General features: G+C 38.0%; 1 protein-coding gene across 1 annotated transcript in view; it reads right to left on the bottom strand.

The window, feature by feature from the left end:
* Positions 1-12,093: 12,093 nt before the first annotated feature.
* Positions 12,094-25,701, bottom strand: part of plxna3 (plexin A3) — a 181,298-nt gene continuing 167,690 nt past the window's right edge. Inside the window, 10 exon segments of the mRNA XM_073816195.1 lie at positions 12,094-14,414; positions 14,894-15,044; positions 15,177-15,389; positions 15,607-15,776; positions 17,582-17,772; positions 18,379-18,475; positions 18,617-18,720; positions 19,327-19,486; positions 23,357-23,383; positions 23,385-23,504. Of these exon segments, the coding sequence (XP_073672296.1) occupies positions 14,319-14,414; positions 14,894-15,044; positions 15,177-15,389; positions 15,607-15,776; positions 17,582-17,772; positions 18,379-18,475; positions 18,617-18,720; positions 19,327-19,486; positions 23,357-23,383; positions 23,385-23,504 (1,329 nt within the window). The 3' untranslated portion in view covers positions 12,094-14,318.

Genomic DNA, 25,701 nt, shown 5'->3' with positions numbered 1-25,701 from the left:
GGAGCACACAAGACGATCTAGGGTTGTATAGGTTTTGAATCTTATAAATGGGGTGAAATAAAGGCACTAAAAGATAAACAGAGTTACAAAAGGTATTTTACAGAGATCCCAAATTCATTTTCTTTCTTACCTTTTTATTGTCTTACGTACCTTTAATGAAACAAAAAGGGTTTCTTCGGATGTTAAAGGTCCTTTATGGAACCATACATGGCACCATCAAAGCATCTAAAAATAACAAAATAACATCAGTAAAGGAGTTTATAAAGTTAAAAGTTTACCCAACCCAAAAGTAGCAGAAAATATCATCACAGCTTTGACTCCAAAAACACTAAGTAGATGATTTATCAAACGGTAGAAAAGGCCAATTATAGCCTTTACCCTCTGATAAATGGTTTTATTTTCCTGTGTCATTTAAAGTTTACTTGTGCTAATGTTTTATACTGTCCTACGGTTATATTCTGCCCTTTTCCTTATTATGCTGAAGGCCTATGAGGTACTGGTCACTTACTGGAAGGTACATTAACTAAGTGCGTGGAGATAATGATTTTTTCCCACTGCCCTACAAGAAGACATTAATTGATAAATGAGATCTATCTCCTTAGCAATTTTATGCTTTCAGCACTGAGGTTATTGGAGCACAAATATACTCAATGATATTTATCATTTGGCATTAAAACGACAAAATAATTAATCACTCAACCTCATTACAAAAATGAGAAAATAAAGTGAAACAGTTGCACAAAAATCTGGCCGCCGTGTTTGCCGCGGTCAAAAATGACAAGAATTGCTTGTGTTGTAGAAAAACTCCAACTCTGCATTATTTGCAAATGTCTACGAATGTCTGCGTTAATTGTTTGTGAATCATTCTTTATGCATTTTATATAAATTAATGAATTGATTATAAATTCATAATTCATTAAATAAAATACATCGATAGACATTAGGAATAGGAAAAAAATCTAGTTTATCGTAAAAACAGACAAATTGTCATATCAATTCAATTCAATGAATTTTTAAAGTTTACACTCTTGCAAAGCTTTACAGAAGACACAAAATAGAATGAACATACATTAAACACAAACAAATAAAAAGTTTAAGAAACACAAAACTACAAAGTAAATTTTTAAAACCACCCTAAAAATGCTGGGTTATTTTCAACCCAGCATTAATTCGAAAAAGGGAAGAGCCCAACTGGTTGAGTTGTAATATAACTAGGGCTGTCAAAAGATTAATTGCGATTAATCGCATACAAAATAAAAGTTTTTTGTATAATGTATGCGCAATTATATATATATATATATATATATATATAACATTACACACATTAATAGTTGCATTTTAAGAAATGTTTTTCTTAAATTCATGTATGTGTGAATATATACATAATATATATACACAGTACACACACACGCACACACACGCACGCATGCACACACACGCACGCACGCACACACACGCACGCACGCACGCACGCACGCACGCACGCACGCACGCACGCACGCACGCACGCACGCACACACACACACACACACACACACACACACACACATTCTGGTTTCCATGTTTTGTGGGGACATTCCATAGACGTAATGCATTTTATACCATACAAACTGTATATTCTATTCCCCTTACCTGCCCCATTCCCTAACCCCAACCATCACAAAAACCTTTCTTGTACCTTAGATTTTCAATAAACATCATCTTGTTAGATTTATAAGCTTGTTTCCTCATGGGGACATCAAAATGTCCCCACAAGGTCACAAAAACACTGGTATTCCTATCTTTGTGGGGACAATTGGTCCCCTGGGCTGAAAAATATTTTTAGATTTGTAGGAATTCAGAATGGCGTCGGATGTGCTTTGAAGTCCTTTGAAGGCTTTCCATATAGGCTGTTGTCATCTTCCACTGGTGTTGAGTCATCTGACGTATTTGTGGGACTGGAGCTGGTGTAATCCCACCAGGATGGGCATCACAATGTGCGAGCAGGTAAAGAATAATTAGCGTGGCAGCAGTTGGCATATTTAAGGTCAAGGACAGATTATTGGTCATTTATAAAATGAGCTTAGAATGCAGGATCCATTGTGTGTATGGCTAAACAGATGTGCATTAAGTCTAGATTTTGGCATGTTCTGCAGTATAGGTGCACAACATATTCAATCTCATTCATAAAACACAAGCAGATTATAGATACTGATCACACGCATGAAGAATCTGCTAAAAATATCATCACATTGAAATCTCCCATGCTGGTTGGATCTTAGAGGTATTTCAAGCTACAACCTTCATTTATTTGGTGGCTGTAGGCCAGTTGGACTGGTGGAATGATTTGGGTCCTTCAACAGCACCTGTGGTTGTAGTGATACTTAGCTTTAGGTCCACGCGGGGGAAAGAGGTTTGGCAGTGGTTTCTTCCAGCTACGGTTCATTGACTCTACTGTGACAGAACCTGGAGTGATAAGAGCATTGGAGTCCTAAAGACCCAAGAGCACAGCGCTGTTTTTTCAACTGCATCCAGTTTTTAAGAAACTCACTTGCTGGCTCACTGCATTCAGAGGATAAAGAGACAGATGAGCTTTAAAGATCACATAACACAGTTTCTGCTAATCTCATGTTAATCTTGGGTACCTATAGAGTAGTATTTCATCCGTCATATGTCCAAAAAGTATTTCGTGATATCAGATTTATAAAAGATTAAAAAAAGGCAGAACTCTTGGAAGCGTATGGTAGAGAATTTCAAGTAGAGCACAGTTATATGTATGTGTTGTTTACATCATGCAGTGATTGCAAACAAAACACTTAAGATTAGATTTTGATTTACTTAACGCCTGTGCTCTCGATTCCTGAACGGGGTCTTTTAAAGGGAGGGTTCAACGGTATTTCATTCTGACTTTTTAACACAGTTTAAAAGTTGGTTTCCTCATGCTAAACAAATGCAAAGTGTCAAAAAAGCAGTTGGACGTGTTACAGATAATTTCTGTGCTGAATGCACTTCGCCAGGGTTCGTACAAGTTTCAGAAAGTTTTTCTCGAATACGGGTCCAGCTGATGTTTCAGGGGTAAGCCATACATATCATTTATTTTTATGGGCACTTCCCCCGGAAAACCACGCTCACACGTCAATCAGCCCAGCGGGAGACACTAGAAATGAGGACGCTAAGTCAAAGGGATCACATCACGCGACAGCTTTGTTTTATATCAAGACTTAACAATGGCACGAAAGAAAAAGGGTATTTTTGGATTTAAGGAAAAGAAAGCCAGCATTATGGAAACAATGGATATAGTTTGTGCATCTGCGTAGCAGCTGAGTTTGGCGTGTGTGTTTGTTTAAAGCTGGATTTCATTGAAAAGTCCCAAACGGGTCATGAGTCGCATGTGGTAAGTAAGACTTTTGTGTAATGTTGGAAAAAGTCGCGTTAGTGCATATTATATAAACGACACAAACATGTAGTGAATCGTAAGTTATCCAGTCAGTGTTGCATGACTCGCTCCTCCCGCAGCTCGTAACTCCTCCTTCCAAATTTTTTTGTACGTTATCGGAAGTAATTGCTAAAGCTGATCTGTCTTTTATAAATCTGATACAACTAAAGACTCTTCTGAGATATGAAGGATGTAATACTACTCTAAAGGTACTCCAGATTAACATCAGATACGCAGAAACAGCTTGTGTTGTTATGGGAGCTTTGATGCTAATGATGAGCATTCTCGCTCTTACTCTGATGGACGTGTAGGCGTGCTTTTCCGGGGGAAGTGCCCATAAAAGGAATAAGGGGTCTATGTTTTGTAACAGTTAACCATGTTAAAAAAAACTTATTACACGGCTCTCTGGAATGCTTGATTCTGATTGGTCAGTTGAGACATTTGCAGGTTCGTTCTTTTCAAATAATAACCGCTCCAAAGTAATAACGCATAGCCGGTACTACTTGAACGAGTAAAATCGCTCCGCGCCAATAAAGATCAATAAAGATTACTGTCTGTTTGGCGCCATCTTGTGACAAACACTCGACAACCACGACAAGACACAGAGAGCTTACTGAGACAGAACTTGACAAAATAGAGCATGACAGCTACGAAGCCAACATACAAAAAAATACAGAATGGGCATTAAAACTTCTCAAAGACTGGCTAAAAGAGAAAAAATGGAGACAGACAAGTATGAAGCAGAGGATCTTAATAAGGTATTACGATCATTTTATGCATCTGTGCAAAGTTTCGCAGAAGGATAAAAATGTTAATTTAAAACAAATATGCCAATAAAATGTTTCAAATTCATATTCATGTCCAGTTTTTTTTCTTATGTGACAAGTAGCCGTGTAATAAGCGGGATAATGTAGAGGCAGCCGGTAGTTATCGGGAAATAAGCCCCTTCAGTGTGATACAAGACCCTCCGCTTCGCGTCGGCCACACCCTCAACTGCTTTTTTGATATCTTGCATTTGTTTAGCATGAGATATACAACTCTTTAACCGTGTTAATAAGTCAGAATGCATGAAATACTCAAAACAAAACAGGACACAGTGTTGGACAGGACAACACAAAACACACACATAACTGTGCACAATTATCTTCAATAGACTATAAAAATATAAGGTTGAATCTAAACTAAGAACTACAATGAGAACTAAAACATTACACTAATCCAAAGATATTGGATATAACAAGATTGAGCACTCCTATTACTATAATGGGGACAGTGCACAACCTCTCTAAAGTGACTTTGGCCAAACTACAGACTACAGCTACATAATTTACTGTACTTAAAGCAATGTTTATATAGAAAACCATGCCCACAGCATACCCAAAGCTTACAGTACAATAACTATGTAAGACAGTTTGCCAAACCATTGTCTATCCCCTAAAAAGTCAGAGGACAAACACAGTTCAGTTAAGTCAGCTGTAATGATTTATCCAGTCCTGCATTTGATCTAACATTTGTTTTGTGCTACTCTTAATTCGAAAAAGGTTTATCTGCTGTATTGTTTGAGGAAAGTGTCCTAACACGGCCTGAATGTTTCAGAGAGATATTCATGATTCACACAAAATGTCATATAATTCTTTCTATGCAATTTGCAATAATTGTTTGTGAAGCTCATATTACGAATTAGCCATGAATGTCTTTGATGCCGGGCAGAATAATATGCGTTTATTAAGAATGAGCGAGAATGCCTTTGACAAGTGACTTTTAAAAATGCAATTACCTAACTGGATGCAATCGTAATATGACTAGGCAAATCTGTTAACAGACATGTGCTGGTTTTTTTGCAGACAGGGTTTTTGGCCACCATTTTGGGCTCCTCTTCTCCTGTGGCGCGTGAGGGTCGACTTTCATTAATCAGAAAATCAATGGACCGAGAATCTCAAGGAGATGAGAGAGAGATGGAAACTCAAGCTAAATCAATGAAATGCAAAATATTTGAAATGGCTGATGCTTGCAGTCCGAGGCAAAAGGTTGGCAAGGAGATATTACTGGAAGAGGGAAAGGCAGTTTTTAATTTTCCAAAGTGGTTTCAAAGCACTGTCTGACGCCTTCGGATTGGGATTAAATTATATTTCCCATGATGGAGTGCCCTGCTTTGACCCCTTCTGTTCTGACGGTCGGTGAGGTTTGAAATTTAGTTGAGAAGGGATGCAGTAAATATATCTGTAATGTGCCTTTGGAAAAAGAGCCCCACCCTGCCCTATATGTGTAATAGCAGAGATTTTTTGTTTGGAGATAAATGGGGGTCATGATTTTTCTCCTGGTCACTTTAGTTGCTTTCATTACAACCTAGAGGGTGGTTTGTGAATAATTTATCAACATTATATCTACTTCTGTGAACTCTGAAGATTTGCTCTTAAACACGTGAAGGGATAGTTCACCCAAAAATTTTAATTCTGTTATATCCCCTTAAGTTTTTCCAAACTTGTATTAATTTCTTTGTTCTGCTCAATGCAAAGGAAGATATTTTGAAGAGTTTTTGTAACCAAGCAGATCTGGGGCACCATTGAATTCCATAGTAGGAAAAAATAATACTATGGAAGTGAATGGTGCCCCAAATCTCTTTTGTTATTAACCTTTTTCAAAATATCTTCATTTGGGTTCAGCAGAAGAAAGAAATTTATACAGGTTTGGAACAAGTTAAGTGTAATTTTAATTTTTGGGTGAACTATCCCTATAAGTGTTTAATCTGCACTATCCAACCACGGCACTGCATTAAGTGCAGAGATCAGCTCATTTTCATTTTAAAGGACACACCCAAAAAAAAAACGCACATTTTTGCTCACAACTACAAAGTGGCAATTTTAACATGTTATAATAAATTATCTGTATGATATTTTGAGCTAGAACTTCATGTACTCTGGGGACACCAAAGATTTATTTTCATCTTAAAAAAGTCTTGTGAAATGTCTCCTTTAAGAAGAAATCTCCAGAATTCACGAAGTAGATATAATTTAAATATTTTAAAGAAAAGCAGACTGAACCTTTTTAAAACATGAACTTTGATGACCAAATATTCTGTACTTTCGACATCTCTCACAATATTTTAAGAACAAGTGAATTTCATCTCCAGATCTTTGGATCTATTTTATGTTTATTGTAAAACTAGACCTCTATTTACTTTCTAACAAAACCTTAGTTCTTGCCATGTGCTAAATTAACTGTCGTGATGCCAACGCATTGTTTTGCTATTTACTAAAATGCTGGTATGTTCTACTGGAGCTCAACCAAGTCTTTGATATTCTGGTCTCTGAATATGGCTCAGTTCCCTCCTTAAGTCTAAATCTGAAGGGACTTTAGCAGAAAATTGGAGTAAAAGCACACCTCACTTCAGGACGTACAGTATTATTTATTTCATTATTCAGATTTAGCAAATCTAAATGCATAAGCTGCTAAAAGCCACCTCCTTCAAAAATGAGATAATGACAGATTTCATATTGACAAAATGCTTTTGGCACGTATTATACATTACTTTCGGTGCAAATCCTCAGGGCATTCAGAAATACCGCTTTGTTGGATGAATCTGTTAAATATCATGACGCTTTTTCAGCAAAGTCCTCTAAGTGCTCAGAAGAAGAACTGGATAAACAAGGGTGTGTGTACGTCAAGGTGCAAGAGTTTTTTTGCTCGGTTAAAGGAGATTTACTGCATATAGAATATTGACTAAAATTTTAAACCTTTCCCTTATTCAGAAAGGACAGTAAAGAGTAACTGGAGACTTTTTTTTAGAAGTGTAATGCATTACAATTACTGATTAAGAACCTTTTCATTGACATTAAAGTGAAATTATTGAACCTAAACATAAAAGCCTCATAAAAATGCTCATTTACAAGAAAACCATGGGTTTTGCATCAGAGCTCTACATACTGATGACTCTACAACAGGGGTCTTTAACGTTTTTTGGGGCAAGGACCCCTAGATGAGAGAGGCATGCAGCTAGGACCCCCTGATAATAAATTTGTTGAACAGAGATATTTAAGTAAGCAGTAAGATATGAAAAGCTGCTTTATCGTATTAGGCACAACACAAAGCGAGAAAATCACAACTATTGACCCATGCTCTACAATATGAAAGTCTGTGGTATTGACATGGATAATTGCAGAGATCCGTGACAATGACACTGATAAATAAGCAAAATATTCCATGACTATACCACAAAAATTTGTGTGATCAGGTTGAACCTAGAAAAGCATGGTTTATTACTTATGTAAAACACTTATGTAAAGTCTATTGACAATTTAAAAAGTTGATGCACCCATCAAACTTTTGGCTTACATACCAAAATGTACTGACTGATTCTCATGCTGTAGGTGTTTTTGAGACAAAGTGTGCATCATGCAACGCAACAAGACATTTCATGTCCCTTTAGATTTGAGAGAGCTATGATAATGAACCCCCCTCCCCGATCGGTGTGCATTATTTATTTATAAGCCCCACACCCCAGAGCCTTTCGTCTGTGCGCCTCCGAGTCCTTTCCCCCGCTTTCTGTCTTTGTAATCCCTTTTTTGTTTGTGGGAAGCAGTCTTTCCGTTCTCTCTCCCTGTTTATCCCCTTCAGATGTTGTACCTCTCCATAGCATAAATATTCTAGCATTGCTGCTTTGTCTAAAATATCCGCCAGCTTAAAGACACGGAGAGATGCCAATGATGCGCAAACAAATGATGGAACATGTTCATATAGCAGATGAACAGACAGATTGATGTATTTCACAAACAGGAGACAGTGCTGCTCATAGTATTGGTGTAATATCTGAACATAACTCATGCTTCCAAGAATGACATGTTCTTTTTAATAAATGGTTGGAACTTAAACTTGACTAATATGACTGAGAAATTCAGTCATCCGTTATGCTGTAGTCTGTTATACAAGCAACCTAAATCAGGACTTAATGTTTCTTCTCACATGTCCATAGGTTACAAAATGATTGTGAATAAGCCACGCCCCCACCCATGTCACCAAATTTAGGATCTTACAGGTTTTATGGTAGACTACATTATCTGAAAGCTGAGCTTGTGTATCTAGACTAAAAATGTGTATAAAAATAACACTTATTATACGTCTCTCTGGAATACTTGATTCTGATTGGTCAGTGGCAATCCCTAAAACTGATAATACATTGCTTATTTGGGTACTCAAAGTCATCTTGACCGGTACTGATTTCTGGGGACTTCTTTTTCAAGGGCACATAATGCGGAAGCTCGTCAAACGTATGTAGCTCGTCATGCCAAAATATGGGTTCGGCGTGTCATGTAAACCTATGTGCATCTCGTGTCATGTCAAAATACGTGAGACACTTCGTGAGACGTTTGCAAGATACTCTCATGTGTAATCAGAGTTTAGTTTTTAAGTTAGTGTCTTGTGCACGTAAGCGTCTCTTTTATCATAAACCCTTTCAATGCGTGTGCAGCAGGCACATATTTTGACAAGACGCATGATGCACATAGGTTCACATGACGCAACAAACACATATTTTGAGATGACGAGCCACACACGACACTCTGATCCAGCACAGTCACACGAAATTACGTACCTATGGTCACATCATTTTTTGATTCTTTTTTGTGATCCTGTCACAAGTCCCGTTTTTTCGTGATCGTACCACAAATTTCTGTTTACGTGTCATCATCATGTATTGGTTACTTAACTGTTTTGTCCTATTTTCTTACAATTGTCGCTCGGTTTAGGGTTAGATTTACATAAAATGACATCCTTACCTAAACCCAACTCTAACCCTAACGGCAGACAACAATGTTTTAAAATTTAGAAAATATAAAAAAAAAAATCAGAATTTTTTTTATAAACAAATACTTAAAGTGACACCCTAATGCAAACACCAAATCTATCCCTAAACCGAAGTGAAAATGGTTTAAAAATAGGAAAAAGCAGTAACCAATACGACACATTCACAGAAATTCGTGATACGATCACGAAAAAACACGGAAATTCGTGACAGCATCACAAAAAAGAATCAAAAAATGATGAGACTACAGGTACATAATTTTCTGAGACTGGGTAGTCCGAACACATATTTAGAATTTGAGCCTCTTGTAAGAGAAGCCACCAACCGTCTTTTTTCTCGTGCAAACATAAAAATCTTACAAATAAGCTAAATAATATTTGATTTTCAATTATTTACTCATGTTTACATCCACAGCTGTTTTCGCAAAATAACCCAGCAAGCAATTTTGCGTTTGAAAGACGCCTAATGGTGGTCCAAAATCAGCCCGGACGTCTAGGCTAAAAAAAGAGCTGTCGGAGAAAATTTAATAGACGTCTAACAATAGCCCAAAAATAATATGAAATGAATGAATGCATGAAAGCAAACACCTTGTTATCACTGTTGACTTACATGGTGGAATATCAGACATCTCACATGTTATTTATTTTAGCAATGTAACCAAATTCAGGTTAATTTTGGCTAAAAGTGGGTTACTCATAGCCAGACAACTGGGGCTATAATTAACCTAGATGGTGAAATGATGGCTGTTGCTTGCTGGGAAACGTCTTCAGGATGATCTTGATGCAAAGCAGAGGCAGGTTGTACATGATCCCTTATACAACAATAACATAAACCTTATATAAATGATTGAATTTCCCCACAACCCCTTCTGCATCTTTGGTTGAAAAGGTCGATTAATTTCTGCTTTAAATAATGACATGTTATTTTTCTCAAAATAAGCAATCAAAGATATTGACAGCATCGTGTTGAGTTGAGAATGAACAGGGATTATGTTAACTTGACCTGACCCCCAATAAATTCCTTCCCAAAAAGGCTGGCTAAGCAAAAAATATGTAAACTACTGCATGAATATTTACTGTCATTTTCTAATTACCTGAAGACTGAGATTTCTGTACTGCTTGGCACCATTGCCCGGTGACTAAACATCTTTGATCTGATCAGTCCAAATTAACAGAGACACAAACAAGACAACTTCAACACAAATCTGTTAGCGTGCATCTTGTAGGGTTATACACCTGGGACAAGTCATGTTTACCTGTACCTTAGTGTGATGTATATCTATTACTTTCAATGCCTTACAATATTAAACTAATTGTGTTACTTAATTACTTTTCATGGAAAGTAATGCTTAAGTTACTTTTTAGTTACTTTTGGATTACTTTTTCTTGGCTGAGGCTTGATCTCTTTCAGGCCTTGCAGGTGTTTTTTATGACTGAAAAGTTCTGCATTCAGATATTGCATATTTCATCACAAAAATGTCGAGCTCTGGCCTGCCACTCAAACGGTTCCCAAACAGGCGTGTATGCATAATGTGCATAATGTGACTATGTTTAGTTTAATTCAGTACATAATTTTTTTTAATCAAATGAATTCATTTTGAAAAAGTAACGCAAATATTAACGTGTACATTTATAAAGTAATGCGTTACTTTACTCGTTATTTCAGAAAAGTAATATTATTATGCAATGCGCGTTACTTGTAATGCATTACCCCCAACACTGCCTACGAGTTACATGTAATTATTTTTGAATCTACTGTAGGCACACAATCAAAAAGACTTGAAAGTTTGTCTCACGACAGCAGGTGCAAATTGTAGATTTCACCAAGACACTTGTCTTTATTTGAATGAAAACATCAAGCTCTTGAGACAAAATAGTCCTTGCAGATGATTATATATACAAAAAAAAAAAAACATTCAAGAAATATACAGCATCATCCACATATCTTTTAATCGGCAAAATGTAAAAAGAAAAAAACGAAACAAAATAAAAAACACCATGCTTGTCCTTTGAACATTAAGTTAGAATCCAATCTTTCAAAAAACTTCGCACCGAGTAAAAAAAAGATGCAAATATATACAAAACACTTCATTGCAGCCAGCGTTTCAGACTCATTCTCATACCTTCAACAAATAAAAACCAACTTAAAACAATAATTTAAACAAATAATAAAAAAACATTTCAGTCCAATAATTATACAAAATATATTTATATATTTATATAGAATTAAGGACTAGGCAATGCAGTTGCCCAATAACCAGTCATTCATTCAGTCACAAAGATCTTCAGACACATTAATAAACTCCATATATTTCTGAAACTGTAAACAAGTCTGTTACAATAAAATCGATTAAAACATTTGGGATAAAGAGACAAACCGACAAATAAATTAGAAGTAATTCATCTGAGACAAAATGTTTTTTTTTCTTCTTTTATAAGTACAACACTGACTGAAATGTAGTTATGAATCTAAAACAGACATTTTCTTCTACTGTATCTACTGAAAAAAACACCACAGTTATTTTTTCACTCGCTCCTTCCTCTTTCTCACAAGTTACAGGTGCTTTTAATAATATGCCGTTTCACCACGTGACGAAATAAAACGCAAAGCGCCTCATTTGGCTCTGAGTTCTGCTGTATGAAAGCGATATCTGATATATGGCTATCGGCCGAGGCGTCACTAGCTCTCGACCGGTCTATCCAAATACACCCCATATTGGGCAGTTGCGCTTAACTTAAAAAACGTTACGTTTACGAATGGTCGCAACCAAGCTAAGTTCATTTCCCCCACAGTATGTTTGGCTTAACTCACAGTATCTGATGTAAACCTGAAGATGTGGGTGCTAAATCAAAATCTAAGCACTGATATTTATTTTTCCGTCTTTTTAAGTAGATTTATAATTGTGTTTAATTTTGAGAGTGGTTTGTCCAGACGACACCTGCGCTGCTGACTGCGCAGCTCTGGCAAACTATTCCTGACGGATACGTATCGTGTTGCAAGAGTGCCGATGATGAGCCAGATTCATGAGATGACCCCATTCCCCCACCCAAAAAAGCAAATTTTCAAAAGGATACTGCTTAATTATCATCCAAAAACTTTTTTTCATGTGCAAATGAGTCCCACATTTAGTTGAGAACAACCTGTCCTCATATTTCAACCATTTCAGCCTTGAGATAAACAAAAATGGGGCTTTTGATAATGCCACATCTAGACCAAATTAAAAATCTATAAAAGGAACAAATCAAAATAAAGAAAATAATGTTTAACATCAAAAAATAATGTTCATACTTCTTATGTTGTTCAAAGTGTAATGATCATTAAATATCTACATTCAAACTCAAAGTATAACTAATAAGGCCCCAATGGATTTCACTACCGTTTTATCCCATATTATGAATGCTTTGGTGGATGTTTATTTGCCTGAACCGACCTTGCTAAAGTCTAAAATGAATATACTTTCAAGATTGTATAGAAAACAAATAGATCTCCCTGTAGCCCTGGCTTTGATCTTCTGAAGATTGTTTGCGTTTGAAAGGGGAACGTGTATAAATGTGTCATGCTTTACATTCTGTTTGTAACTTTACTCAAAAACACAATCGATACGCAGTTAAACAGGGCAGAACTCAGAACCACAAACAGCAAGGAATAGAAAACAGAGAATATTTTATATATTTATTTCGATTCAAGCTCCCACCTAGATAGAGTACCTGGAGTAAAACCGACGGTTTGCAGTTTACCTCCGTGACAGCAGAGGGCAGCACTGCTGTCGCAAAGATCAAGAAACCCATTTCAGAGATAGGAGGAAATGACTTAAGGCCTTGTTGTTTGTGTATACAGACAGATTGGATACAATCTCCATATTCAATGAAGCAGAAACCCCATCAGTAAGGTTTATGCGGACGACTTTGTACGAGATTTGTGAAATCCTACGGCTACTCTACAATGTCAAAAATTGCATCGGCCTGTTAAAACGGCAACAAAACAATCAGCGAGTTGAGCAGTCGCCCTTTCGTTGTGCTTGGCATTGTGAATACGTTTCGACAGAACAACGGGACAATGGCGAAAATTAGGCGTAACTGCACGTATCCGCTAACGAACGCTTGGAATTTTGAGTCAGGACAGTGAATTTGAACTTAAAACTCATGGCTTGCAGGATTATTTGAGAGTTATTGCTCTAGATGGTTTTACTACATTAAAGATGCCTGACCGAAGGACAGCACTCGGTCCTCAGCGACGCAATCTTGGACCACAGAAATCAGAGTAAACACTCCAAAACTCACAGTAACACAGCGGTGTACAAAAAAGCAAATAGCGCAGGAGGGTACAAGGAGGAAAAAGGCCTCCAATTTAGGATGAATGCCTTTCCCGGGGATACACGTCGGCAAGGGTTCGAGTGTCATTTCCGGATGCGACAGAAATGATCAAAAGATGCTGATCCATACCTCTTCTCCAGAAGAGGTCCATTTGGCCCCCAAAATCACAAGAAAGAAAGAATAAAAGACAGAAAAAGGCGCTTTTATACGTCTATGGCATTTTCGAGATGAGGACGTGAAGGTTCCTCTCATTCTGCCCAGCCTCAACACTACCCATAATGCAGTTCTCTCCAACATTTGGTCATTTTTTTGCCATAAACGCACCCGCACACGAATGTTCCAGAAATCTTGAATCTTGTCAATATGAGGAATTAATTTCTGCGGCTATTTTTCCATGGCACCATCTCGGCATTCCGGGAGCTTCCAACAGCACGTGCACCTTTCTCATTGGAATGTGTCTGATCCACAGTAGTCCGATCTGTGTTTGATAAAAGTTTGTCAGGCAGTTGCTTCGACGCGAGCAATGTGTGAAGAGAGGTCAGCGCAGGACAGAGGTTTCTCAAGGCTGAGCCGAGGCATTAGGAAGCGGGGCGTTTGGGCGTACGGGTTCTGGTCCGGAAAAACATTGGGCTTCGTATGCTGTGCTGTGGTTTCTTTTGATTGTCCAGTGTTTTAGCCTCGCCTCATGCTAGCACGAGCTGCGGATCTTCTACCATGAATCAGTCTGTCCGATGTCAACCCTCCCCAACCCCCGAACGCTCAACCTCCTCTCCCGTCCCATCATTCACTATCCTCAACTGCTGCCAGACATCAGGTTAATGGCTTGTTCCAGTTTGTGTCGTAGCTTGTGTTTGCGGCAATAGCCGTCTCTGTCCAGTGCTGTCAAAATCTGTACGGGAGAAAGAGAGAGGCCATTAACTGAGGGCCGAACCCGTGTAATAATTCAATATTCTACATCTTTCTGAGCGCGAGAGTCGGAGACGCTCGGTAGAGCTCGTAATGACAATGATAAACGACCTCATCAGATATCGCGCCACACATTCATCAAGATCAAACCGCTAATACAGAAACAACATTTGCAATTCAATTCAAATCTCATGTGCATCTTTAAACCAGTTATACGCCACCAGTCACGAGTACAGACACGCTTTGATGGCAGAAGCAAATGCGGTGTCGGTTCTGCTTTGGACTTTTGTTCACACACACTTCTGTTTAAATGAGAGTGACACCCCTTCCGTACTCGCCTGAACATGCTCTTGAGATTTATCAACATGAAAAACCCAAGCTTGTTGACTTGTTTTTCCAACCCCTCCAGATACTTGATATACGTATACGTGTTCAACTGAGAATAAATAGTCGGAGTCTCACCTCTTCCTTGTACTTGTTGATGTAGAAATAGAGTTCACTGAGCGCGCTCAGTGTGTTGAACTCGTTGCCATGGAGACGAGACTGCTCTACCAGATAGGCGTCCATGTCCTGATCGCTAATACTTGGCATCTTGCTGATGTCTCGGTAATATCTTGAAAACAGATTCATATAAAAATCCTGGTTATACTATAATACATTACAAAGTGCAAAATAATGTAATATTATCTTATATTTTATGATATTTAATATTCGTGATTGAAGCATCAAAGTTTGATTTCCTCACCTCTCCACCCAGCTCTTATAGTTGGGGATGTCTTTAGCGTAAAGGAGCTTGTTCGAAGGAGAGTCTTTGCCCAGGCGATGTTCAGACGTCGAACACGAATCCATAAAGGTCTGGGCCACCACAGACAGACAGGCATCCGTGATGCTGTTCTTATGGATGTCGAAAACAAACTGAGGGTTTTTGATCACATTGACCCAAAACCGCAGAGGAAGGCTGTGACAGAGACAAAGAAATGTGATCACATCCAAAATAAACCAAAAAGCTTTTAAGTCATGGTGGTTAGTTTTGAATCGTGCCGATATGCGTTATTGTCTAATCGCACCGAGAGCTTCTTGCATTTATCAAACTAGAATTGAACTGCCAACCCAGTAGGGCTTCATCGTTTGTTACAGGAAATGAGGTCAAAGACAGGAATCGCTCGGGATCTCACCAGTTGCTCTTCCAGGTGTGCCGTACGTCCGGGTCGGTGATCTGACGTTTATCTGCCTGCTCGTCCAGGAAATCAAACATGTATTTGATGGCCAGCGGAAGAGCACTGCCGCGATGGGCCGTACTGAACACCGTCTCAAACAGATCGTCCACAAACTTCTGCAGCGTGCCCTGCAAAACCAAACAATAACATAACATTCACATATTGCAGGTCTGTTTTAAGTTTTTTTTACAGATGGTATTGAAAAATTAAAAAAGTTGTTGTAGCAATAAAGTTTTTTAAATTATTCAAATTTAGTTTAAACTAAAAGCAGGTTAAAGATACGCTACCGGCCATCATGAAGCAGCCAACATGTAAATATGAGTTGAACTCGTAGCAATTAACAGTACATACCTAATCAATTACTTTCAAGGCCATATGAATGAAAATATGTCTAGTAGAGAACGTATTTAAATGTCTATAATGCATATAAACATTTACAGGGTTCCCACACCTTAGTTAACTTCAAATGCAAGGACCTTTCAAGGACTTTCCAGGTCCAATACCCTCAAATTCAAGGACTAAATATGGGGACACATTTCAAGTGAGAGCAAGGTAACATTGTGTTACCTTTTAAGATATATTGTTACAGTTCCCTTTCGAGGGAACTTGTGCTGTGTCACTGTGGTGACACTTTGGGGACGCCTCCAGGGGTAAGTGTGTCTGAATGTGTATATCAAATTCAACCAATGGTGAGGCTTAACGACAAAGACAGGGTGACGCGGGAGCCAGGAAGTATATCACTATCTGAAATATTGCCAAAGACGGCGTTACAGGGACACAGGAAGTATGGCAAGGGAGACACAGCGTCTTGTTCCCTTCTCAGGGAACAACATTACATACGTAAACTGAGACGTTTTCATGTGTCAAACACAACTATGCAAACATTTTCATCAAAATCAACATTCACATACAGAAGATATAAGCATAAAGCGAACAGTTTAGCACGTGTGCTTAAAAAGTCTAGAATGTTTATATGATATTATCCTACACTACACAGGGAATAATATGGATTTTTTCCAGAAAACTTATTGCATAAATTAGATTCAAGCTCTTTTAAAGACCTGTAAATGTATGTATATTTTCAAAAACTTCCCAGGGCCTTGAGTTTCCCCCCAGATTCACAATCTTTCAAGGATTTCAAACACCCATGGGAACCCTGTGTTTAAGAAATTTTACATTGCTGCTGCAAACAATATTTTTTAAATCAAAGGCTGTGCATTATAACCAAAGATGTTGTGTCCTTAACATCACCAGTGGTTTCCATTTTTGAACCCCAAAGTAAGATAACCAAAAATGGGAATGTGGGTGGAGCTGAGGTGCCTGGTTGCTGAAACCACACCCACTTAACTCTACAGCCAATCCATCTGTCACTCAAGTGGCCACGCCCTTAATTATGCAGAACTTTAGGACTTAATATAATTCAAACATAGGAGTTACAAAATAATTCGTCCCCATACAGTAGTCACAAAGGGCAAAATTAGCTATCTAAACCAAACCCACTCTTTGTACCAGGCTGTAAAACATATTTTTTTGCTTTAAAGTTGGGCATTTTAACATCTAATTGGTCAATCTTTTGAAGCGTGTCTCTAGTGGCCAGTTGAAGTGCAGTTTAAGTCACTTCAAGAGGGTGCGGAAGGTCGCCCCTTTATTTATAACCTTGTACAGAGACCCTCCCACAAACAATCTGCAGTCTGTATCGATTGATGATTGGTTCTTTTAACATGAAAGGCGGGACTTCTGGCACCAGAGCGGCTATACTGAGTGTTGCATTTTCCCCATATCAGTGCTTAATCTTGTTACATCCAATATCTTTGAATAAAGTGATTTTACCAAAATGAAAATCTGATAACATTGTTTGTGAAGGATTAATATTAAATGTAAATTAAACTAAATTAACATATTTTTTTTCATGTTGTGCTCGATGTTTACATACCTTTGTAGCAAGTAAGCGTGTAAGGTAAATCTCAGACACCATCTTGCTCCCGCGGTCGCCCTCGCGTTGGTCTGCGTGCTCGTGGTTTTTCACCAGGTGCCAGAGTTTGGTTCCCGTCTCCTGGTCTGGAGTGATCATGGGAGCTCTGGACCGCAGACTGTCTGGACTACTGGATGTCCTTAAGAGACTCTCTAAACCAAAACGATACAATAAATATGAATGCATTTCTTAGGAAAGCACTGTTTTTTAGATATCTCGGTGCATCTCGGTGTTTTTAATAGCTTTCGTTCAATAACCATTTTCCAAATTCCAATGAGCTAAATGAAAGGGTCAGGATTTGGCGAAGTCAGCCCCTGTTATTGTACTGTATGCTCTTAACAAAAAATCTGGAGGGCAACAGGAATCCTTTTCTGTTCAACGCTGCTGTGAATTCTGATGAAATTAATGGACTTGAAATGAAATATGTTTTTTCCACCTGTCTGCCGCCTTTGAAGTTACAGTTTCACTTATTAAAGAGCTTTTCAAGCTGCATACTACGTACAAGTGTACTTGTCTACATAAACTAATACAACAAACAGATCCTCCTTAGTGTATACAGTAATTGGACATAGCTTCCGCAGTGGAAGTACATCCACGAGGGCCAAAAACTGTTCAAAGGGTTTAAAACCCATCAACGACAGACGACAACAGATTCAGTATCCCTATCAGACATTCAACACTCGCTGTGACACAAAATACCGTAAGTCCTCATGATACGCTCGACAAACACGGCAAAATCCAAGGATCGTGTGGCTTACCGTATCGACTGAGTGAGCGAGTGAACGTGAAGGAGTTGGCGATGTTGTAAGCGGAGACTTGCTTCTGAACCAGAGCCACCAAAGATCCATCTGTCACCTGAAATGGAAAAAACAGAACTATTAATATTATTTGGAAGTCTGTTTTTGATAGACATAAAGCTCATAATAGAAAAGCTGCAATGTTTATTACGATGTTTGTGTATAATATTAGAGCAGCTGCCAGGAAATGTTGCCCAACCTGATAGTGTGCCAGCGTGTTTAATCTCTTCCAGTCGCTCTCGATCTTTGTGGTGACGTCTTCGTCTTGCAAGATGATTCTGGTCAGTCGACCCTGTCGCCATTCTGCATGACAATAAAGATGATCTGGATTAGTTTTGTAATGTTCCTCGTACTTTTCCACAGCAGAAGTTTTGATTTCATGTTACATTTATGACTCGAATGCTTTTCTAAAACATTCATACCAATGTAGCTCAGTTGGGTAAAGTACGGCATCAGCAGTGCAAAAGGTTGTAGGTTGAGGTTTTTACGGGTCCACTTAGATCTGAAAACCCGATGTCTGACCGAGCGTGTTCAGGTCTAAAAGTTTCACGTGTGCCTCGGACACGGGTCGGGTATAATAATAGCGACATCGGGTCTACGTTAATTTAAAAGGAATGTGTTTTTGCTGAACGGACTCAAGCTATTGACCCAAACTATTTTGCATGTATGCATCGACTCCTTTTCCAAACCGTCCTCTGTTTGACAAGAACGCTTGCAACATTGTGTGGCGGGCGATAGGTTAATTTTCGTTGAGAAACACCTGTCTATCAATTTTGAATGCACATTTACACGATTACCTTGGTGTCTTCTTCAGATAACCAAGGAAAATAAATCAAGCAACGGACCAAATTGGAGTTCGGGTAAAAAAGCGTTTGCCAAAATGCGTAAATAAAAATGAAAGTTATTTACCAAGGTCCATGTCGTCGGCCTGTGGTCGTTGCGAATACGGGATGCCTTTGTACACAGCGTCTAGCAGTTTGTCCTTCACCTGAGTGATTGTGTCACAGTTCAACACCTTAACAGGGACCTCCGTACCTGCCTCCCCTTCTGGAGGAATACACATGAGTGTCTGAGAGAGAGAGAGAGAGAGAGAGAGAGAGAGAGAGAGAGAGAGAGAGAGAGAGAGAGAGAGAGAGAGAGAGAGAGAGAGAGAGAGAGAGAGAGAGAGAGAGAGAGAGAGAGAGAGAGAGAGAGAGAGAGAGAGAGAGAGAGAGAGAGAGAGAGAGAGAGAGAGAGAGAGAGAGCGAGAGACTTTAACACCAAACTGACAGACAAGATGACCATCACCATCAAATCTCTATTGAAATCTAATATGCACACATAAACATACAGCTGGCCTTAAAATGGTGTGTAAAGATCAAGATTTTACGCAGTGAGACTGGAAGTTTTATTTCACTCGGATGTGCCGGTGTATTAAAGATTAATCTAGATCGTGTACCCGGCTTCGGCTTGATTTATCATAACAGTCATCTCAAGTTTAACTGTTCTGTCAATGGTGAAATATTTATCCCCCTATAAAGTGATGTTCAAAATATGTGAAATGTGCAGGTTTTGATCAAACGGTCACTGATCTATAAAAACAAACTGCGTGAAGCGATTGATCCGTCAGATTCATGACTCATCTGAAAATAACAGAGAAACTTAAAGCTGTGTGTACAGTTTATCAATGTTATAATATTTCATCTGATCCCAAATCAATGTGACAGCATTTGTTTCATTACTAAAGTAAAGTAAGGTAATGCCATTCCATGCATTCTGACTTATTAACCCAGTTTAAGAGTTGTAGTCCTCATGCTAAACAAATGCAAAGTGTCAAAAAAGATGTTGAGCATGTGATGGAGTATTTCTAGGCCAAACTCACGCCTCCTCTTTTGTACAAGTTTCGGAAAGTTTTTTTCGAACATGGGTACCCGTTATGCATCATTGACCCCATATTCCTTTTATGGGCATTCTGTTATGCATATAATGTGAACGAAATTAACATGTAGTGAATCATAAGTTATCCAGTCCTTTCAAAAAAAGCAGAGAGTTTTTTTTGTGATTCTTGCAGGCAAAAATCCTTGATCTTGCGGCAAGTTTTCTTAAAAAATGCGATGGAATATGCGAGATTTTATGCAATGAAATTGCGGGAAATTGCAAAAACTGCGGGAACTTGCAAAAAATGTTTGCAGCTTTTCAATGATGTTCACGTCACATAATCACGTTACTTCATATCGTTCCCATGGCAAAAGGGTACATGGTTGCACTTGTGTGAGGTAAATGCAACATTTTTCAACTTTCTGCTAAGATATATGCGATTTTTGCTACAAAAATCATGCAAGCCCCGCATATTTTGCGCATGGAAATCTGCAATTTATGCTGCGAAAGTGCAGCATATTTGAAAAAATGCCCCGCATAAATATGCAGACTTTGGCTGATTATGATGCAAAATAAATCGAAATAAATCAGTTTTTCTGGAGGGACTGGTTACCCAGAGATAGTGGGATGATGTTTTGTGTGTGTTGCTTGCTTGCGGCTCGCTCTGCCCGCTGGACAATCGCTAGAGCTGATCTGTCTTTTATAAATCTGATAAAACTAAAGACTCTTTGGAGATATGAAGGATGTAATACTACTCTATATACTCCTTGAACGGATGTGTTTAAAACAACACATTAGCGTTGATTCTGGGACAAATCACTAAATGCGTTGTCCCAAAATCCACCCATCTCTGTGTTATTATTGAAACAACACATTTTGTGTTACTTTTAACACAAAATGACACATAATGTGTTAAAATTACACATAATGTGTTAAAAACTTAACACAAAAAGATAACGCATACTTTCTAAGAGTGTAGGTTCTCTTGAGATGAGCATGAGGTCGATTAACTTGTGGTAAGTAATACTAAAAAGTATCAACCACAGACATTTCCATCAAAACACCATACAGTAGCTGCTACAGTATATCTTCATAAAGAAAGGTGCATTTTACAATTCTGCAATACATAAAAAAATGACATACTGCTGAATCTACATCAGATTATTTACAGTGCCTGTAGCATTAATAAATCTTAGCATATCCCACTATAACAAATACAAATAACAGCTCTGTGTGAACCGTGTCAAAGAGTCGACCGTATGAACCCGATCATTTCATATATCTGTATGCAGCCCATATAAATTCATGAGAGGACCTTTGTGTGCGTTAATTGTGTGATTAAAATAATGCAGCTGTTACTGGTGTCATTCTTCTAGCCGTGAGGAGTTTGCTATTGAAACCCAATTACACAGTAAATGATATCATTTCTTCAGCTATATTTAGGGTGCCCGGCTCTGGTTAAAGAACTGGATCAGTTTGAAACTCTAAACTCGGGAGGAAATGAGGGTTTATGAACAATTAACAGAGTAAGAATCAGAGCTCATCTCCTGCTGTACGTGTGAGCAAACGGGTTGGAAGGTGTAAAGGTGACTTAAGCACACACACAGATATTATTCGGGTTTCGATCATTATGTTTACATGTGCACCAATAATGTATTTTTTTTCCGATAATCAGAGTAAGGACTTAATCGCGTTAAGATGTTCATTAAAACTCTTATCGGTGCTGTGCGGTTATGCACACGGTAGGTTAACAGGTGTTGCATATCATAGCTGTAGATCGAGATCTGTAGCACAGCTGGGACGCTGTATCCATCGATCAGGACTGGAATAATAATTCATTATGCTTCGTATCATTTAGTGAAGAATCACAATCAAATCCTATTGAGAGCAAATATTTACACCCTTAATAAACATGCCCATATACTCCATGCACACAGGTGAGTCTGACCTTTCCAGGTGTCCCCTACGGGCCTTTCATGAGGATCGACAGCCAAGACTGCTGAATAACTGTGCTACATATTGATCTCCTTAAGCTGATCTATTCTGAATACTGTGGAATTGATGGGGCTGTTCTTATACTGTAGCTTTAACTACCACTGAGGAGCCATAAATTAAAGCTCATTCATCGGTCAGCTCGTCGTATTGTTCCATTCAAAATCAATGCTCGGCCAGTAGAGACAGTAAATATGCCCGGCGCGTCGACTCTGATTTGTACGGTTATTTCTGCTCTCGGGTGAAACAGGTGGCTGTGCATTACCCGATCTTTTGTGTAAGACGTTTTTAAATGCACATCTAGGAGCAAAGGATAAATCAGCGTCGGTTTCTACGCTGTCTGTTGGATAAACTGAGAACTTCGGCTTTGTGTGGATTTGTGTCGTGATAAACGATCCGATTTGTTTCCGTCATTATAAAAATGTGATATGTCAGCACATTTTGGACGTAATTGGAAACGCACATGACCCTATTGCATTTATAGTGTAAATGCTAATGAAGGCTTTATAAGTACCAAACAGCATGCATAGACCATCTACTTTGCATTTAAACAAGGGTTCAAAACCGGTTTGGTATAACAAAATTAGATGATTAGATCAACTATGACTTTAACACCCAATGTAAAGAGAGACCAAGTGTACTAGTGTGGTTATGTTTCTATAGGGATGGCATACCGATTAATCGTGATTCATCTATTGCAGAATAAAAGTTTTTGTTTACATCATATGTGTGTGAATTGGTGTATAATAATTTTGTATATATAAATATGCACACATGCATGTATAATTTTAAGAAAAAAATATATATTTATATATTAAGTATTTATATTTAATATAAATTATACATAAATATACAAATGTATATACATGCATGTGTGTGCATTTATCTACACAAAGTTATTATACACAGTTCACACACAAAATATGATGTACACAAAACGTTAATCTTTATGCATCTCTAGTTTCTCTAAATGTATATTTAAGCTGAAGTCAAACACTTAGGTTTGGTTAAACAAGCTCCTTCAAAGAGTCCTGGAGGAGGAAAGAGGGATTATGGGATATGTGTGGGGCGTAACCATGGGAACACTGACCAGCTGCTTGTAGTCGATCTGCTGTCGGGATGAGCTTGTCTTCGCTCAGGGAGTATCTCGCCTCTCCTGTGATGGCATCTATGGGCCCTTTTTCCATTTGTTGTTTTATAGCACAGTAAAGCATGAACAGAGGCTCCCCAGCACACTCCTGCAGAGAGAGAGAGAGAGAGAGAGAGAGAGAGAGAGAGAGAGGGAGATGGAGAGAGAGAGGGAGAGAGAGAGAGGAGAGAGAGAGAGAGAGAGAGATGAGAGAGAGAGAGAGAGAGAGGAGAGAGAGAGAGAAGAGAGAGAGAGAGGAGAGATGAGAGAGAGAGAGAGAGAGAGATAAAACTATAAAACTGGCGTTCCCAATAATATCACATATTCTATCATTTTTATAATTTCTTTTTTTCCCTTGTGGATAATTCAGAAAGTCTTTACAAATAAGTACTTACTGTAAAGCTGCTTTTTAACAATGCAAAACTGTGAAGAGCACTATATAAATAATGTGACCCTGAACCACAAAACTAGTCATAAGGGGTACATTTTTTGAAATTGAAGTTTATATATCATCTTTCAATAAAAAGCTGGGTAAATAAGCTTTCCATTACTGTATGGTTTGTTAGGATAGGACAATATTCGGCTGAGATACAACTGAAAATCTGGAATCTAAATATTGAGCAACACACATTACTAATGAAAATTAATACGGTAGAGTAAATTTACAAAATATCACATGGAACATGATCTTTACTCAATATCCTAAAGATTTTTGGTATTTAAACAGATAATGGTCCCATACAATGTATTGTTGGCCAATTGCTACAAATATAACCGTGCAACTTATGACCGGTATTGTGGTCCAGGGTCACAAGTGGGTGATTCTCGCAAAAATAGACTTATGATGTGTTATGAAAATGCAAAGTAAATGCTATCAAAATAAGAAGCATACAGTTAAAAACATCTTTTCATGTACTATTTTGCACATGATTTCAAATGGACATCATACAAATCAATTTTGTTGTTTTTTCCACATTTAAGGGAAACATTTTCATTACCGCAACACGTTCAACGTGACTTGATTTGGGTTCTTTGACATGGAAATATTTATAATTAAAAATCTAAAAAATAAAAAGCTTCAGTGCATGTTATACTATAAACCATTTGCAGTAAAAAACATGTGATATTTGGTGATCATTGGTAAATGTAGAGACAATAATAAGGAATATAAATGTGTGCAAGAAACATTTTCTCATCCTCCGCAACAATTTTCAATCATTGTTTAAGCCCTCAAGAAACTAACATTTTAAAAAAAAATTGTTGGAAGAGACATAATTAACTGTGACACTCAAGATGGCTACCAGATAAAGAGTTCTTATTTTTTCTCTCCAGATAAAAGTTGAAATTTTGTTTGTACATAGACAACTTTTTAGTTCTCATTACCGAAACATGAGTTTGTAAATGCATATATTTAATGAAATATCATGTTGCGGTAATGATCATTTTTGATAATGATAATCTGAAAAATGTAAATAATTCTATAGGAAATATTTTTTAAATCCTCTAAAAATAATGCTTATAGTAAGTTCAGACCTTAATCTTATATTTGCAGCTGAAAATGATTTTTTCTGGATTTCGTGAGAATCACCCAAATGTTAAAATAGCTTCTGGTATGATTGGCTAAATAAGGTCTACTCTTATGTCCCGATTTCTGGACAACCCTGTTTTTTGGTCTGTGTGGACCAATTCACAACTTTGCATTATAAATTCAAAATTATTTCAAAAGAGCAAGCCAATTCAGTTTTCTATTAAACATCTCCTTGAAAGCCTTTTACCTTTAAAGAACACACGGAAAAACTCAAGCCTGCGCGAAATACCACAGAATGGCAATTCAATAATTTACACCAAGCTGTAATTTTCACACACATGGAAAATGCTTAATTGCACCTTGAACAACCAGCGAAACGCATCCATAAAAAGCAAAGGAGAGAATACGTGAGCGATGCAAAGAAATAAAGCAGAAAGCAGTACGGAGACAGAAAGAGGAGCCTTAAGCAAGAGAGAAAGACGGCCGATCACGGTTCTTTTCAGATGGCATTTGTGAAGTGTGCAGAAGTCTCCAATTACCCATTTAAAAGCGTTTGATGACTAAACAGCGATACAGAGGGGAGGCTATTATTTAGTTCTTAGGCGAGATCTGCTTGACATTATTAATTACAGCATGACATCTTGATTTGTGCTCTTCTAACACAGGAGGAGCGGGTTACCCAGCATCCATTGCACCGCTGCCGAACGGCAAGTAATTCTAAACAACCAGCATCTTACAATCAGCCATAGTCTGGGCATCCTGACCACAAAATGACACA

Source organism: Paramisgurnus dabryanus, chromosome 11, assembly GCF_030506205.2.
Source record: "Paramisgurnus dabryanus chromosome 11, PD_genome_1.1, whole genome shotgun sequence".
NCBI classification, from domain to species: domain Eukaryota; kingdom Metazoa; phylum Chordata; class Actinopteri; order Cypriniformes; family Cobitidae; genus Paramisgurnus; species Paramisgurnus dabryanus.
This window is presented reverse-complemented; position numbering and strand designations above follow the sequence as displayed.